Source organism: Petaurus breviceps, unplaced genomic scaffold, assembly GCF_028583685.1.
Source record: "Petaurus breviceps papuanus isolate PSGF00001 unplaced genomic scaffold, PetGlider_PUasm1.0 391, whole genome shotgun sequence".
Classification (NCBI taxonomy): Eukaryota; Metazoa; Chordata; class Mammalia; order Diprotodontia; family Petauridae; genus Petaurus; species Petaurus breviceps.
In genome coordinates, this window is record NW_027186310.1 from 1,849,134 (window position 1) to 1,862,481 (window position 13,348).

Below are 13,348 nucleotides of genomic sequence, written 5' to 3' on the forward strand. Positions count from 1 at the left end.
TTCCTGTAAACTCTGGAAGATTCCACCAAGAAGGAAAATCTATAATCAATCAAAAAACATTTAGGCATTCACATGCACCAGGCCTTGTGCTAGATGTTGAAAATACAATAATGATAAATGTAGCCATCCCTAACTGCAAGGAGATTCCATTCTAGTGACCAACACTGGACCACCTGGCTGTCTTAATGGTGACCAATGGTGGACTACATGGCTGCATTAATGTTCTGTCAGATGAGGATTGATGGCTTTTTTGTCATGAAGACATTCTGGAAAGGAGATGGGGTCAGTGTCCTTACACAGTGCTTTTCTGCCTGGACTACTCTATGTTGGAGTGACACTGCCCTCTTTGCTCTACCCTGACAAGACACACCATCTGCCCATGCCCTGATTTCAATGGCTTTCTCTCATATCTGGAACAGTTTTCCTGCTTGTCTCCACTTCTGGGCTTCTTTGATTTCCTTAATGTCTCAGCCAAAGTCTTGCCTTTTCCAGTTCTTCTTAATGCCAGCATCTTCCTTCCCTCTGAGACTGTTGCCCCTCACGCTTGTCAACATTATGTTTCTATGGAGTGATTTGCATTTGGCCCCTGCTCCCTTGGATTGTGAACATCTTAAGAGCAAAAGCTATTTCTTTCATTCTTTCTTTGTGCCCACAGACCTTAGCCTAGTACGTGGCACACAGAAGGCACTTAATAAATGCTTGTTGACTCAATTCACTGAAGTATTTGTTTGGCAGACCAAAATATAAAATGGGTAAAGAACCATAGGTGCTCAAAAAAGCAGAGCGAGAATGACAGAGGAAGGCAGCAGGCAGGACTTCATTGGAAGACTGAACGGGGAATCCCAAACTGCTGGATTCTGCCAACACTAATCATTTTAACCACAGCATTCTTCTACTGATCACAGTACATCTCTGTCTCTGGAGACTGGCAATTGTAAGTGACCCAAAGGTCCATGAGAAGAGACATAGTGAGTATAAGCAGGCCATGGTCACAGCATGCTACCATCGAGACATATTTATGTCAAGTGAAAAAAGACACAATTGAAGTCATACATGATTGGAAAAGGAGGATAACCTGAGATATTGTGCTCACTCTCTCCTCCCCTCTCCTCCCCTTCCTTCTCCTCTCCCTCCTGCCTCCCTCCCTGTGTCTCCTATCTCTCTCCTTCTCCCCCCCTCTGTCTCTCTCTCTGTCTCTGTCTCTCTGTCTCTGTCTCTCTCTGTCTCTGTCCCTCTCTGTCTCTCTCTCTCTGTCTCTCTGTCTCTGTCTCTCTCTGTCTCTGTCTCTCTCTATGTCTCTGTCTCTGTCTCTCTGTCTCTCTCTGTCTCTCTGTCTCTGTCTCTGTCTGTCTCTGTCTCTGTCTCTCTGTCTCTCTCTCTCTCTCTGTCTCTCTGTCTCTCTCTCTCTCTGTCTCTCTCTCTCCATACACACACACACACACACACACACAAACATCAAAGGAAGACTTCAGAGTATTGCACAGTTCCTCTAAGAAGGATTGATGGAAAGTCTGGTATGATAATCAGAAAAGGTATGAGTGGATAGTGATAGGCACTAATGTAGTAAGTCCTTCCTCACTTCACTATGATCAGAGGATTCTTAAACCATTTAAGTAAGACTAGGGAAAAGAGAACTTGGTTTTACCAAGTCTTCGATTACTCACTTAATTGTTCATTGTTTCTGAATCGTGTCTTTCCAACCAGACTGTGAACTCACTGAAGTTGGAGACCATACCTACTTTTCCCTCCCCTTTATCCTTCTTAATGCCCAGGACCAGGGGTGGTCATACTAAAGGAATAAACTAATCATGGGACTTCCTAGAGTCTTAATAAAACAAATCTATAGCAAGAACTTAGAGTGGGGGGGGGAGAGTAACTGGCAAATAAATCTGTATGTATATCAAGCTTACTCAGGGACATAGAATTTGAAGAGATTAGTTAGCCCGACTTTTTCTCCCAGCCATCAACCAGAAGTCCTGTTCCCTTTATGATTTTGGGGCAGTTTGTCATAGCCTTAGGAATTTTCTCTGGGGTAATCTCCCATCACTCTGTTCTCTCTGATTTGGAGGAATTATGACCATCCCCACGTCACTAGAAGACTTGGTGCTGGGGATCATTGCCATACAACATTACAGATAGAGAGAATAATGGAGCTGAGGGGATCCTCAGAGGTTATGTAGTCTTGAAGTTCCATTTTACAGGAAGTCCTGAGGTCCAGAGAAGACTTCAGGGTACATAAGGATTTCTTAGCAGAGATTTGGCTAGAAACTCCCAAACCCTGTGCCTTCCTTAAGGTCTAACACACCTGTTTTCACCAACAGTTTAACATATATTCAAATGAAAGAAGACTCAATGCCTTCACTCCCCAGAATGGGAGGGGATCTTAGTGGTTAGGAAAGTTGCAGATGGACTCTGGGGGCTGAGCTCAACTCATCACACACTGGTTATTCAAAGAGTATTTTCAGTATTTTAAGATTTCCAAGAATCAATAGATGCCATCCCATCATCCTTTCTGACCCCTACATGAACCAGGATCCCATCTCCGACATGCCCAGGGAGCAGTCATCTAGTCTTTGCTTAAGGATTTCTAGTGAGGGAGAATTCACTTCTTTTCAAGGCAGATAATTGATGCTGCTAGAATTACAAATGGGGCTTCTTCTTTCTCCTAACACATCTCAGGATGACCACAAGGAGCCTAATGCTAGAAATATTGCCTCTTAGAATCTCAGAGTCAGAAGAGACATCAGAAAGTGGAGAATTAGTTCCCTCTACAAGATTCCACATATTGGTTGATTCAGGATCTAAATCTAATGATACACAAACTTACACAAGAAAACACATGCCACTTTGGACAGCTCCAATTGCTAGGACATCGTTGTTGCTGTTGTCGTTGTGTAGATGGATGTGTCTGTGTTTTACATTAGATCTAAATCTGCTGCTCTAACTTCTTCCCACTGATGCCAGTTCTGTCCTGCAAGGCTAAGGAAAACAAGGCTAATCCTTTTTAAACACAATAGTCCTCCAAACACTTAAAGGTAGTTGTAACCTCCTTCTTAAGTCTTCCCTGCTCATCCATTCTCTCTTTTATTCAATATTCCACTGCATAAGAAATTCTTCTGTTTTTATCCATGAAGGATGATGTGTTCAGGAAAATTCCACACTTGGGGAATTCAGACCATCTGAAAAATCTTCCAGTCTTGAACAATTAAATGGGCAGCTAGATATCACAGTGGATAGAGTGTCAGTCCTAGTCAGGAAGATGCATCTTCCTGATTTCAAATCTGGCCTCAGATACTTACTACTTCTGTGACTTTAGACAAGTCACTTAATGCTGTTTTCCTCAATAACTCATCTGTAAAATGAGCTGGGGAAGGAAACAGCCAACCACTCCAGTACTTTTGCCAAGAAAATACCAATTGTGGCCAGGAAGAGATGGACATGACTGAAATGACTGAAAAAAAAAAACAGCAAATCACTGAAAAAAGTTTGGTTTACTTTAATAAGAGGGGCACAGTGTCCAGGAGTAGGGAAGTGCTAGGAATGCTGCCTATGATTGTCAGGATTTATTGGGTCCAGTGCCGGGTGACATATAGATGATAAGATGACCATGGTGGGGATGGGCTTTGAGGTCATGTTTTGTGAGACTGCTTGTCTAGGATAGATAGATGGAAAGAATGGTCAGAAGAGGACACTAGAAATACAGAAAGAGAACAGGAGGGATATCCACAGTCACTGAGTCTGACTGTCTCATTTCACAGATGGAGAGAGAAGAAAGCTGCTAAATGGCTGTAATGCTAACTGATCATATGGAAGACTTGTTTCCTAAATAAAAAAAGTGAGAGATTTGTGGTGTCATATACAATCCTTTTCCCCCTGTTGTTTATATAAGGAAATGTTCTTACATGTGGATATTTGTTAAGTTTATATAATAATATTTAAATTAATGAACAACACATTTCTTGAGATGTAGTGCTGGCATTATTACATTTATTTTGAAGATGAAGAATTTGGAGTCCAGTGATGTGAAGTAATTATTTTTTCCTGCTTGGTAACAGAAAGAAAAAATGGGAACAAAGGGTGGGTGATCGAGAGAGGTGGCATTGGGGTTTGACATCTGTTAAACTTCCTAAAAATTTGAGCTCTCTTAAAATGAAATTGGATGGTGCAGGAAACAGTGTACCCTCCCCCCACCCCACTGAAGGTCTTGAGTCGAAGGTTCAATGACCATTTGTTGCAGAGGGGATTTCTGCCCAACTATAGGCTAGATTAAATGACCTCTGATATCTTCAGACCTGAGTTTCCATGACTTGTCCAAGGTCACATAGAAGTGCCAGTAGCAGCCTTCAAACCCTGGTCCCAGAGCGTTCTTTCCATGACATCACTGTATAGTCCAGCCATAAGATTAGAAGATAGCTTGTGGGAGAAAAGCAATGGGAGTGCAAAGGAGAAGAATATTAGTCACAGTGTGGCCAAGGGAGAAATACAGTACTTGAGGACTGAAGTGGCCTGGGATGTGAGAGGGAGAGAGAAAAGAAGGGAGGGAGAGATAGCAAAAGACAAAGGGAGGCATAGAGGGAGAGACTGAAGGAAAGAAAGGAGAGAGTCAGAGAAAGTGATAGATTTAGTTTATTTCTATATCCCCATGGTAGTAGTATGGGGTCATAGAAAGAGAACTGTCCTGGAAGGCAAGATGTTCGGGGATCAAGTCTAACCCCACATATTCACAGGGGAATGACCCAGAGAAAGTCACTTGATCTCTCTAAGGGAAAATTCTCCAAGTATCTAAGTTGTAGAGAAGATATTAAGTTGCATTGCTAGAGTGGGTTCCCTCACCTGGGAGTTTCCCATACTAATAACAGGTTGAATTTCTGCTCCTATCCTATCCTATCCTCAGGGCCTAAGGTAAGTATTTAACCAGTGTCAGTTGAATTGCACTTCGTTGATTCCTATTTGACTTCCCTTGTCCCTGGGTCTCTTCCTGGTCACACAGTGACTCTCCTAGACAGTGCCTTCCCAATAATCAAATGGTAGGAAGCAGCTCTACATCAAATTCCTTAATTGTATGTTGTTGATGATGGGATAGGAATGAAAGGTCTTCATTGAAATTCCAACCACACTTGCACATCCTCTCCAAGTATGGACCCAACGACTGCTCTGATTCAGGCCATGTGTCATCTGCACTAATGGTGAGGAATGCTGAGTTCAGGCGTGGATAAGTAAACTCGATTAAGGGAGTTGTATCCCTGGGAGAGGTTCAAGACTTAGTAAATTTTACTAGCTAAGCAGTGAGCCCCGTGTCAGAGTAATTACACCTTTTATCCACTGTGAGCTCTCTCTTAGCATCTTCAGGCACCTTAATTTCCCACTTCAGCTAATTTAAGAGTAAAACCACAGAGGTCTAGAAAGGTTAGTTCCCAAAGAACCAAGGCGTAAATATTCGGCTCGGCTCTGGGCCCTGGAAGTACAACATGGAGAAGAAGGAATTCATTAAGCAGCAATTATGGAGTGATGGATCATTGATAACATAGATACAGTTTGCTGAAAAAAAAACAATCTCCCCTGAAAATCCTAGAAGCATCCTCTCATGTATTTGCTTGTTAGCTTTCTCTTAAACAACTCAGAGGTTTAAATTGTGGGAAACCTAAAACAAACTAATCCTTGGGGCGTGTTGGGGAAACCACTCATTTTAACTGCTCCAGGAAGTCCTCAGAAGTTAGCCCATTTGGCAAAACCCTTTGGTTTTAGCCATCTGGTTTAGCACCCTGTTTCTCCTTCTCTCATGCAATTATCGCTGAAGTTCGATATGGAAAACTGATCGTATAGGACAGGTGATCCCTTGAATTCTGGATAGCTATGTCAGGAAAGTCTTACCTCTCCTAGCTTCTATAGGTAGAAGGAGGAGGGGAACCAAATGACTTCCAAGGTCTATAAAAAACTCAAAGACCTTGTGATTCTTTATCATGCTGGAAAGATTTCAGAGAGCTTAGTGCTGGAGGTCATGTCTGTCGGCCAACGGACAATCAAGCTAAGTTCATAGAGAATGATCTCCAGTTTGCTCGGGTATCTTACCAATTAAGCATCAAGGACTTATTAAGCACATATTGAATTCTAAGCAACAAAACAAGTACAAAGAATGAAACAATTCCTTCTTGAAAGGTTCTTATATTATAAAAACTCTGTGTGAATTTTAAATAAATGTGTCTGTGTGTGTGTCTGTGTGTGTTGCTGTTGAGTCATTTCAGCCATATCTGTCTCTTTGTGACCCAATTTAGGACTTTCTTGGCAAAGATATTTGAGTGGTTTGCCATTTCCTTCTCTAGTTTATTTTACAGATAAGGAACTGAGGTAAACAGGGTTAAGTGACTTGCCCATGGTCACACAGCTAGTAAGCATCTAAGGCCAGATTTGAACTTAGAAAGATGAGTCGTCTTGACTTCAGGCCCAGCACTCTATCTACTGCACTTCTTAGCATGTATATGTAACTACATAACAAGAACAAAGAGAATAAATGTATATAGGTAGAAAGTAGTTAAATAAAAGGTAGTTTGTGTGACAAGACACTGATAGTTGGAGGTGTCAAAATAGCTTAATTTAGAATGGGAATTTTTAATATGAAAAATCTCTAGAAGGAAAAGGAGGGACAGGGATGGGAGGGAGGGAGAGGGAGACAGAGAGAGGGAGAGGAAGAGGGAAAGGGAGAGGGAGAGAGAGAAGACTATTTCAATGAGGCTGCAATGACAGTTTGAGAACAGGTTGTAAAGGGCTTTAAAGACTAAACAGAGAAGTTCATATTTTATGTTTGAGACAATAGGAAGTGCTGGAATTTACTGAGTGAGGGAGTGACACAATCATTTCTGTACTCTACAAAACCCTACTCTCATTTCCATCATGATTTCCAATCTGTTGACCCCTCAATTCTCTCCCAGGGCATTTCCCCAGCACTGGTCACTCTCTTCTCTTTTCCCCATCTTGCCTCAGCTCTACACTGTCCTCTACTCTTGAATTTCTAGCTTCCTTATTTTGATGATTATAGCCTGCTATTCTTCAGCTTTGGATGACTCCCACCATCCACCATCTTCACTACTACATATATGGTTCTGAACAAAGGTGGAGAAAATAAGATAAGTGTCTGATGATCCACTGTAAATTTATGTGCACAACCTCAGCTTGGTTCTCATTGCTGCTAGGCAATTCTGTTTTATATGAAAAAAATATAAGACAATTCACTGAGAATTCACTCTTTTCCTCTCTTCCTCAACTGTTATCACTTTGGTACCTTATAACACTGTCTCCTCCTTCACCTCTGTGTTATATGAAGGGGTGGCCTCACTCATTATCAAAGCCAACCTCTATACATGCTCAAGTGATTTCATCTCCTCCAACAGACTTTCCTCTCTGTCAAACCATTCATTTATTTCCAACCTCTCCCCCTCTACTGGCTCATTCACTACTGTCTACAAATATCCCCAGGTTTCCCCATCTGGAAAAAAATATCTTCACTTGATGGTTTCTCTATTGTCCAATGCCTGAGAACTATCTGCTAGCTGTAGCAGAACTCCTTGCAAAGGCCAGCTACATGAGCTGCCTTCACTTCATCTCCTTGTTCTCTCTTCTTAACTCCTTGAAATTCAGCTTCCAACTTTATCTAAACTCCACCACAACTGTTCTCTTTAAAGTCATCAATGATCTCTTATCTGCCAAATTTAATTACTTTTTCTCAGTCCTCATAATCCTGAAATTCTCTGCAGCCTTTCACAACGTTGGTCATTCTCTCCTTGATGGTCTTGTCTCTCTAGGCTTTCAGGACTCCAATCTTTCCTTGTTCTCCTACTATTTCTTTCAATTCTCCTTTTTTCTGCCCCTCTTTGGGGGATCCTTATCCAGGTCACACCCTCTAACCAAAGGCGACTTTTAGGGTTCTGTCCTTTGCCCCTTCCTTTTCTTCCTCTCTACTAATTCACTTTGGGATCTCATACTGGCATAGATTTTATTACCATCTCTATAAGGACAATTCTCAAATGTACCTATCCATCAAACTCTCTATTGGCCTCCCATCTTTCATCTCAAACTCCTTTCAGACATATCAAACTGGATGCCCAGTAGACATATTAAAGTAAACATCTCCAAAACTGAACTCATTATATTTTCTCCCCCCAATCCCTCCCCCATCCTACCTTCCCCATTACCATAGAGGACAATGCCAGCCTCTAAGTCCTTCCAGCTCCGAAACCTAGAAATCAAATTCGGTTCTTCACTTTTGCTCAAGCCTAGCCCCAGAGTATTCAGTCAGCCACCTGGCCCTGCATATTGTGTCTCTGGAATGTCTCTTGAATATGCCTTCCTTTCTTTCCTTCCTTCCTTCCTTCCTTCCTTCCTTCCTTCCTTCCTTCCTTCCTTCCTTCCTTCCTTCCTTCCTTCCTTCCTTTCTTTCTTTTTCTTTTTGGAGGGGGAAAGGCAGGGCAATTGGAGCTAAGTGACTTGCCCAAGGTCACATGGCTAGTAAGTGTTAAGTGTCTGAGGCCATATTTGAACTCAAGTCCTCCTGACTACAAGGATACTGCTCTATTCATTGTGCCACCTAGCTGCCCCCTCCTTCTTTCCTCAGACACTGCCATCACTCTAGTTCATGTTTTCATCACATTCTTCCTGGATTACTGCAATAGCCTGGGGGTGGGTCTGTCTGTCTGTTTCAAGCCTCTTTCCACTCCAATCCATTCTCCATTCAGCCAACAAAATGGTTTACCTAAAGCATGGTTTGAACTATGTCACTCCCCTACTCAAAAATCTCCAGGGGCTCCCTATTGTCTCCCGGAGTTAATACAAAATGTTCTATTTGACAATTGGAACCCCTCAAAATGAACCCTTCCTGTCTTTCCAGGATTAGTCCACTTTTGACCAGATTTAGTTTGATATATTGATAGTGCATCCAATTTGAAATATCCAAAAACCAACTGCTATGATAGAACCAACATTAGGTTTCACAAAGCGTTTAAGAAGGAAAGGAGGAGAGAATTATTGCTCTAAGGGAATATATGATCCTTGTGCTCAGGAATTTGTTTTTTAACTCTATATCCCATGAGGACCCAATAAATGCTTGTTGAATTGAATTTATTCCCATTTTACAGATTAAGAAATAGAGGTCCAAAGGGGCTAACTGACTTGCCAATAGGCATGTTTCTTATGTGTTCTGACCATTCATTATCTTGTCTTTCATGTGGACCATGAACCTACAAAGCTAGGTGGTGCAGTGAGTAGAGCACGGGCCTTAGAGTCAGGAGCACCTGTGCTCAAAACCGTCCTCAGACATTTGACACACTAGCCATGTGACTTTGGGCAAGTCACTTAAACCCAACTGCCCTCCAAAAAAAAGCAAAAAAAAGGAGAGGCAAATAGGAAGATAGCAGGGAAGATAAGTTAAAGAAAATGGTAATCATATTGAGGGAATGGGAAAGAAAGGGGAATAGAAGAAAAAGAGAAGGAAAAAGAAAAGTGCTCACAGTCTCTGAAGGCACATTGACTTAATTGGGTGTTGTTTTTCTTAGAACTTCTATTCTTCTTCAAGGTATAATACAAAGAGGGGGACTGAGCCCTCTGGCTCCCTCCTATGAAAGCTGAGAGGCTCCAGGACCTTCAGAAAACAATAATTACCGCATTTTAAATAAACTTTACAATATATGAATGTTTTGGTCTTGAAAAATAATTTTTTTGGGGGGGGGGCTGGCATGGAAAATGGTACAAAACCACTTAAGTCTCCAATTCTTCCCATTCCATTGGTGATGCAAAAAATTCTAGTATCTGACTCCTGACACTTTTTGTGTCTAATTTAATAAGAAGGAGCACAGCTAGTTAATCAAACTCTGTCAAGGACTCATGCCCAAACCAGCATATTTGGTTCTCACAGAGAAGTCTTCTTTAGGTTTCAGAATCTGAGCCTTGAAACTCTCATGAAGAGGAGGAGGAATTCTGGTTTAAATGATTCCAGCTTAAAACCTTCCTGGCATGAAGGGGTTATGGTAGACAAACAACTCACTAACCTATTCCTTCTCTCACCCATGACCCTTCCTGGGCTGTCCCATAGGCCTGATGTTGGGCTGCAGAATAAAAGCAGGTCCCAGTTGCTGTCCTGAGTCCTGAACCTGACTATGAGTGATGTGAGAATGGTTAGGACAGATGTCAAGAAGGTGAAGGAGTGGAAGGAAGAATTCTTTCAGTGTATCTTCCTCCCTCTGGTATGTCTTAATTACTCAAATGTTTTGGCAAAACAGATTTATGTTTCCCACTTGAGGGGAGGGGGGCAGGTTTCAGCTTATGAAAAGTTAAGCAAGTAGCATTATAAGAATTTTTAATATACACACATTCATTCGTGTGTCTGTATGTGTGTGTGTATACTACTTCTCTTAAGGTATCTCTCCTTGGTTTTTAGGATTTTCTTCCCAGGAAGTCTATCACCAGCTATTGAGTTAGCAGTAACTCCAAACAGGTACTTGACACATGCAGTGAGGATCTGATAATGACTCTAACACATTTTTGTCATACAGACTAAGAAAACAGCAAGTAGAATCAGGGGTCTGGGGAATGGACAGTGAGAAGGGACCCATTGGCCGTGTGAAAAGGATGGAAAGGATACAACTTAGGTCATCCTAACAAAAAACAAAAACAACAACAACAACTATCTTTTAAATTGTCCTTTCTGTGGATGTTCGATTTAAAACTCCCACGAACAAGGGCCTCCTTGGACACAGAAGGTGGGTGGAAGGCCAACTGCCTCCTTCCTAGATGGGCAGCAGGGCTGGGCCCGAAGGCAGCCGAGACAAATGAAAGACCAACTTACCGTGGTAGTCTTTATCCGTCCTCCAGGCTGGGTGCAGGTCCAGCCCGATCTATTGATTAACAAGTCGCAGCCTTCTCCTTCTAAACAGGGAAGCATGTCACACCACTGCTTGGTTTTTATGATTCGTGCTGTGGGGGAAAAAACAGAGGTGTTGGCCAATGGGCTTTGCCATGTGGACCTGTGGCAATTTTTTCTTTTCACATAGACTTCTCAAACAAATCAGCAAAGTAGACCAGGAGGCTTCTCCTGAAACAAGGAATCAGTGTTCAAGGAATGTTTTCCCAGGCCTTCTGCTCTGAGCCACATATAGAAAAGCAGAAAGAGGACTGGATGATGAGTTGTAGGCCCTCAATCTGAATTATTGCTGCTACTGCACTGTGTACCCATGGGGAGGTCAACTAATCTCCGGGTCTCAGCTTTCTCATCTGTAACAAGAAAGGCATGGACTCTGACCTTGGATTCCCTTCTGACTTTAGATCTCTGAAGCCAAGATGCTTAAATTTTCTGTCCGCCAGAGACCATTTTAGTTCCATTCTATTCAAAAAATTATTTATCAAAGACCTTCCATGTGCAAGTCATTGAAGATAAAAAAATAGTCCTTGCCCTCAAGGAGCTTCCACTCTTCTAAAAGATGATTTCCAAAGTCCTCAAGAGCCTTTAGTGTATGATTCTAGTCTACTTTACTAACTGGTCTTCCTGTTTTCCATCAGCCACAACTCAAAATTTTCCTTCACACTGCTGCCCAAACATAATAGGGATGAGACCTGTGACCTGTTAGTATAGAGAACTCCCCAAAGGAATTCCTCTAGCAAATTCAGATTGCCACTTTCTTTGCAATTTATAATCTTAGAGAAGAAATTTTAAAATGTTTAAATGGTCCAGAATATTAATTAATTTATTATTGTTTTAATACAAACCTGAAAGGTTTGATAAAATGTGACAGAAAAGATTTGAATCCAGGTATTCCCAGCTTTTAAATCAATTTTTTGGTCCTTCTATGTCAGTGTTGTTCAACTGTTGTTTTCAGTCCTGATGGACTCTTCATGACTGAATTTGGGGTATTTTGGGCAGGGATACTGGAATGGTTTACCATTTCCTTCTCCAGCTCATTTTATAGATAAGAAAACAGCGGTAAACAGGATTAAGTGATTTGACCAGGGTCAAGTGAGTGAAACTAGAATGAATGTGAAGTCAGATTTTAATTCAGGAAGAGGAGGCATCCTGACTTCAGGCCTGACATTCTGTCCATTGTACCAACTATATCTTGTGGCTTCTCCACCTAGCTATCCCCTCAGTAAATTCTTCCTTTTACCAGTCATCTGTCTTCTCCTTGCTTCCATACACAGGTTTTCTCTCTCCCACTAACCTAGAAGGGCACGGGCTATATTTTACACATGTCAGAGGAATGAAAAAGGGCAAAAGAATAGACCATGTACAGTATGGCTAGGGCCACTTCTGAGATTCAGAAGAGCATCCTATACATATGGCAAAGAATGCAGTACACAGCCTTTCATCTTCTTTCCGTATTCCAAACACCATGTTTTCCAAAGTCAGTCATATCTTCCACTCCTCCTTAGTCAAGGTCTTCCCTTTCTGCTCATCTCCCTTTTTCAGTACCTCATAAAACACAAATAGACCCTTCAATGCCACTCTCATCATTCATTCACTCCACCATTTCAGAAAAAAAAAATAGAATCATATGGACTTACAATGCTGAATGAAATAAACATAAATATCCACATATTTTAATATAAATAAACACCAATATCCACACAAATGCAGATAAAAGTGGAGATGTAGCCAATGAAGGAATTTGTCTCATTAGACTGGATACATTACCAAGAGTATTTTATCTCTTTTTTTAGTTATTCAATTGGGGGTGGAGGTGGTTGGGAAGGAGGAGAAAATGCTTGTTCATTGCAAAAAAAAATTAATTTTGAAAAATGGGTATCATATTTTTTAAACCAACCAGGATTAGGAGGAAAGAACTTTGTAAAACCTTCTAGCTGTTCAGAATTGGAAGTTTCCGCAGTTACTCATGATTATTTCTTGAAAAACTAAACAAAACAAAACAAAAAATGTGGCAACAGGAAGATGTTTTGCTAAGAAAATCAGGTTTGGACAACAGGGAAAACTGCCATCTGAAAATCATTTTTGTAGCAGAATAAACCTAAGAGTTCAAATAACTTTGCTTACTACATGGAAAAACTGAAGCATCTACAGTCTGAAGAGAGCGACTTTCAGAAGAATGAGGACAATGGGCCCTCCATTCCAGGATCTACTAGGACCTGAAGAAAAAGGGAACAGAAGGGTTCTGAGCTACCAGGTCAAGGAGAAAATATTACAAGCTGTCAGGATGAAGCAATTTGAGTATTTTGGTAACACAATCAGGATAACATAAGATCTAGCAGCTTCTACACTGAGGGATCGAAGGACTTGGAATATGATATTCCAGAGATCAAAGGAGCTAAGATTAAAACCAAGAATCACCTACCAAGCAAAACTGAGTATAATACT

The 13,348-nt window shown here is 41.3% G+C and overlaps 1 protein-coding gene across 2 annotated transcripts in view; it reads right to left on the reverse strand.

Moving 5' to 3' along the window:
- The window catches only part of TAFA5 (TAFA chemokine like family member 5), a 599,977-nt gene that overhangs the window by 67,701 nt on the left and 518,928 nt on the right, over positions 1-13,348 (reverse strand). For both annotated transcript variants that reach the window (XM_069100331.1, XM_069100332.1), the window contains exon 3: positions 10,832-10,959. In XM_069100331.1, coding sequence (XP_068956432.1) covers positions 10,832-10,959 — 128 coding nt within the window. The remainder of the gene's footprint in view (positions 1-10,831; positions 10,960-13,348) is intronic.